The following is a 4609-nucleotide window of genomic DNA, read 5'->3' as shown; positions in this document are numbered from 1 at the left end:
TTAGTGCAGGATCTAGTAGACGAATGAGAAAAAGAGATATAGTCTAGAATATTGAAGCTAGGGTCAGGGAACTTGAGGCATTTGATAAAGAAGAGGATGTCAAGCAGCTCTAGGGTATACATTAGGGGTAGCATGCGAAGGGACAGGAGCCTATCACGATAGTTAGATACATAGTCGTTGGTAATAAATCTGGTAGCCCGGCGTTGGATCCTTTCTAAGATGACAATGTCTTTAATGTACATTGGACGCCACAACTGTGAACCATACACTAGTTTAGATCGGACCAGGGAAATATAGAGCAATTTCCTAACCTTGATAGAAGATGTAGAGAATGTCCTCCTTATCAGTGACATTTGTCCATAGGCTTTAGAAGAAATGGAGCGATAATGTAAAGACCAAGAGAGACTGTCAGAAATGATGATACCTAGGTCACGACAGCTATTAACCTGATGAATTGAATGCCCGCAAAGCTTATACTGAGAATTAAAGTCAGTCCCTGTGGTGTCAAAACGAATAGAGTAACACTTCTTGCTATTAAAAGACAACTTGGAGTCATGGCTCCATTGAGTGAGAGAGTCAAGATCCGCTTGCAGAGCAGAGCAGTCTGCCGGTGAACAAATAGTGTGAGAGACTTTTGTGTCATCTGCAAATAAGAGTGCACTGGAATGAGAGAGAGACCTAGGCAGATCATCAATATAGACAAGGAACAGCAAGGGACCCAAGATGCTTCCCTGCATGAGGTACCCCTGAGCATACCGGGAGCCAATTAGAAGTGTGACCATTAATCCTGACACATTGACGTCTCTCACTTAAGTATGACCGAAGGAGATACCACACAGACCCATTGATCCCAGCTTCCCATAATTTGAGGAGAAGTCTATCGTGGGGCACAGAGTCGAACGCCTTCTTAATGTCTAGTAAAATAGTATCTACCTGATGGCCTCTTTCCAAGGATTGGAAAATATGATGGAGGTGGAGTAACAACTGCTTTACAGTGGACCTATGTGGCATAAAGCCAAACTGAAGACGGGATATGGAGGTCTCAGCCAAGTGACATGACACTTTATCAAAAACCAGGCGTTCAAAGACATTAGACACTGCAGAGAGGAGAGAAATTGGCCTATAGTTTACAAACTGAGGAGGCATCCCCAGTTTTGGGAATGGGAACAATGAGATGTTGCTTCCAATCATCAGGGATACATGCTTTATCAATACAGATAGTAAACAAATGATGCAGAGGCTCCAGCAAAGGGGTAGCTGCATGTTTTAGAACAGATGGGGAGATGTTGTCCCAGCCCATTGCCTTAGTGGGGTTTAGATGGCACAAGGCTTCAAAGGTATCCTGTATAGATATTGAAATAGAGCACAATGAGGAATCTGGGAGATACTGAGGTGGTGCTACATTAGCTGAAGAACCCTTGTCAAAAACAGAGTAAAAGAATTCATTAAAGAGATTTGCAATATCTCTGGGATTTTCAGCACACTGGTTGTTAAGGTACATAACAGATGGAATAGTAGAACTCCCAGAAAGATCCCTTAAGTATAAATAAATAGAAGGATCATGTGAACTCATGAAACCATGGACCAAAGATGTCTCATATGCAGTCCGTGCTTCTAAGATGCTAAGCTGCAGAGAGCATTCAAGTGACACTAGCTTTGAGAAGGTAGAAGCAGTTGGAGAGCGTTTATGTCGTCTACGGATTGTATGAACTTTGTGGAGTTGATGGCGAATGTTAGAGTCAAACCACTTTGGTAAACTGTGAGACTTAACCCTAACCATGGGAGTTAAAAGAGAAACAGCAGCCACTATGACTTGTTTTATGAAAGACCAGGCAAACTCAACACTTGAAGAACTCAGAAGAGGACGGAAATCAAAGTCAAGCAAGTATGAGTTGAGTCCGTCAAAGTCAGTTGCTTTGTAATTGTAAAACCAACTGGTCTGAGGCTTTGAATATGAAGGAATCCCAGACATAAGTGTAACAAGTATGGGAATGTGATCTGAATTTAAATAAGGAGAGGAGAGTGGAAGAGGTGAAACCTCCTTCACATATGATGGAGAGCTAGATAGAACCAAATCCAATATATTACCACCTGAGTGTGTGGGGAATGTAACAAGCTGAGAGAGGTTCAGACGGAAGATGAACTTACAGAGATTGTCAGCGTTCTGAGAGCGACCACATAGAGTATCCCAGCAGATGTCTGGAAAGTTGAAGTCCCCTAAAATAACAGTGTGAGTGTCAGGCATGACAACTGAATCAAGAAACAGAAATAGTTTGTCACAATAGCTAGAATCAGAGGTAGGGGGGATATAGACTACACAAATAATGAGAGAAGGGGAGGAAGTTAATTTAACACATATTAATTCTAAATCAGCAGGAGTAGAGATTTGAGAGGAAGGAAGGGAGTGATCAACAGCTATCAAAACCCCGCCACCACGAGAAACCCTGTCATGTCTATAAATACAGAAAGAAGAAGGGAAAAGCTCCCCATCAGTAAAACTAGGGTACAGCCAGGTCTCAGTAAGGGCAAAGATTTTGTAATTGGAGGAAAACACAAAGGATTGAAAGTTACGAGCTTTGTTAACAAGACTTCGGCAGTTCCAAAGGAGCACAGAGACATCGTTCTGTAGTTGTCATTGAGAAGTGGCCATGTTCGGCAGATCAGATGATGAGGGAGAAGTAATATTGGAGTGAGAGGAAGAGGAAGAATTGCTGGAGCCATGAGAACCGTTAGAAGTAAGAGGAGACACATCAGATTGTGAGGAGTGAGAAGTAGGAGAAGGAATTACAGAAGAGTGACTAACTTCATTAGCAGGAGGAGGTGCTAAGGCACCAAGATTTTGGGATGGAACAAATATCCCATCGACCACCTTACCCACTAACCTATCCCTCACATACAGTCCTGAATTTCTGGTCCTAATCAGAGTAGCATCAACATTGGAGTCGACCAGCTTCTTCCGTTCCTGAGATAATATGCTATGCTCAAGTCTCTGTGATGGGGAAAGGTCACGATGTACAGACACAGGAGAGGAAAGCAGGTGTTTCTTAGATAAAATAAAGGACACATCGGCAGTAGAGCCAAGAGTAACCAGGATAGGGCGTGGCCTGTCAGAACTTGGATTGAATTTGCCAACACGGACATTATCACGAACCTGACAGACGTGACCAGAGTCTTCCTGCATACCACACAGAAGGTCATTGACATGTCTATAGTCGGACTGGATTCTCACAGACCTTGACAAGCCAGTAGCCTGCTCAGCAATTCCAAAGAACAGCACATTATACTTCCTGGGTATGGTAACAGAACGGGACACATGAGTACGCTGTACAGAGCTAAATGGAGGAGAATTAGAGCCACCAGGAGTACTAATTTGGCTTGAAGCTGAAGTATCAGAGGGAGACGTTGGAGTAGAGGAACTCTGGTTAACACTAGAGAGGGTGGAGCGAAGAGACAAAACTTCTTCCTGCAGTGATGAAACTGTAGATTCTAACAATAAGACATTGTCCTGCAGTGATGAGATTGTGGATTCTAGAGCAGTAATGACATTAGAGAGTTTATGGTTGTGACAAGTAGGGCAGAGAAAGGGGTCTGGTGAAGAGGGTGCAGCCTCAAAGGATGTGAATGATAGACCAATGCACCTCCTGTGGACCCATACCTGGCAAGATCCCTCACAAAATATTGACTCCTCACCACGAGGATCATCGAGCACATTCTTATCACAGATTCCACAACAAATAGAGCCAGAGCTTTTACGAGCACCCCCAACACTTACAGTACCTTGAGTGCGTGAGGAACCCTTTGGCATTGGTTTCTCCTTAAGAGGGAAGCCTCGTAAAGGGTACAAAACAAAATGACATTCTAAGCATTCTCATTCCAGAGCAAATATTCGGTGCAAATGATGATGCTAGCAACATAAAAATTAGTCTGAGGATAGATGCTAGTCTCTCCTACTTCCTTTGATATAAATAATGACGTATAGTGACACCACTGCTTTAATGACAGGTCTCAAAAAGACAGCTCTTGCTCAAAGACAGCCTCCGTTGCTAGGCGTTGCTAGATGCAAATGTCAACTAGCATCCGTATCCTAGCTATGTATACCGAGATGCCCCGTTTCCAATCCCTCTGTACTCTATTATCTATGACTAGTCTCGCATAGCCAGACCACACCCTCCGTGCCTCCGGGATGGGTCTGGAAAACTGACCGTATCAAAGTTGTTCTAATCAAATTGAGAAGCCGTACAAGGATAATGGACTTTAAATGAATTTTTAATGTTTTAGTCAATTATTATTAGATGAATTTTTAATTATATTAATTAATTAATCATTATTAGATGAATATTTTATCAAGCGGCAAGCGCGGTTTATTTTGCTATACTGCCCACTTGCAACTTAGTGAATGGTGACTCGCTAGCGATGGAACCAGAATGTGCTGAATGCTGCTGTCTTTGCTATGAAAGTGCCACGATCAGTTGCGGAACTATGAAAGCCAAAAGAATAAGAACAACAGGAGAAGCAGCTAAAGTTACTTTGGATATCATCAATTCACTGTGCAGGCGTACTGATAAGAAGGATTTTGACAGCCTTTGTGGATTTAGTGACTGGTTTTTTT

General features: G+C 42.7%; 1 protein-coding gene across 1 annotated transcript; it reads right to left on the bottom strand.

Moving 5' to 3' along the window:
• Positions 1-1120: 1120 nt before the first annotated feature.
• LOC105314349 (uncharacterized) lies at positions 1121-2245 on the bottom strand. The gene has a single exon (XM_011408461.1). The coding sequence runs from the start codon at positions 2243-2245 to the stop codon at positions 1121-1123; it is 1125 nt and encodes a 374-aa protein (XP_011406763.1).
• Between the last annotated feature and the right edge of the window lie 2364 nt (positions 2246-4609).

The sequence above is a fragment of the Amphimedon queenslandica genome, unplaced genomic scaffold (assembly GCF_000090795.2).
Source record: "Amphimedon queenslandica unplaced genomic scaffold, v1.1 AMPQUscaffold_12979, whole genome shotgun sequence".
Lineage (NCBI taxonomy): Eukaryota > Metazoa > Porifera > Demospongiae > Haplosclerida > Niphatidae > Amphimedon > Amphimedon queenslandica.
The sequence above is the reverse complement of the archived record's forward strand: the minus strand, read 5'-3'. Positions and strand labels throughout refer to the sequence as shown.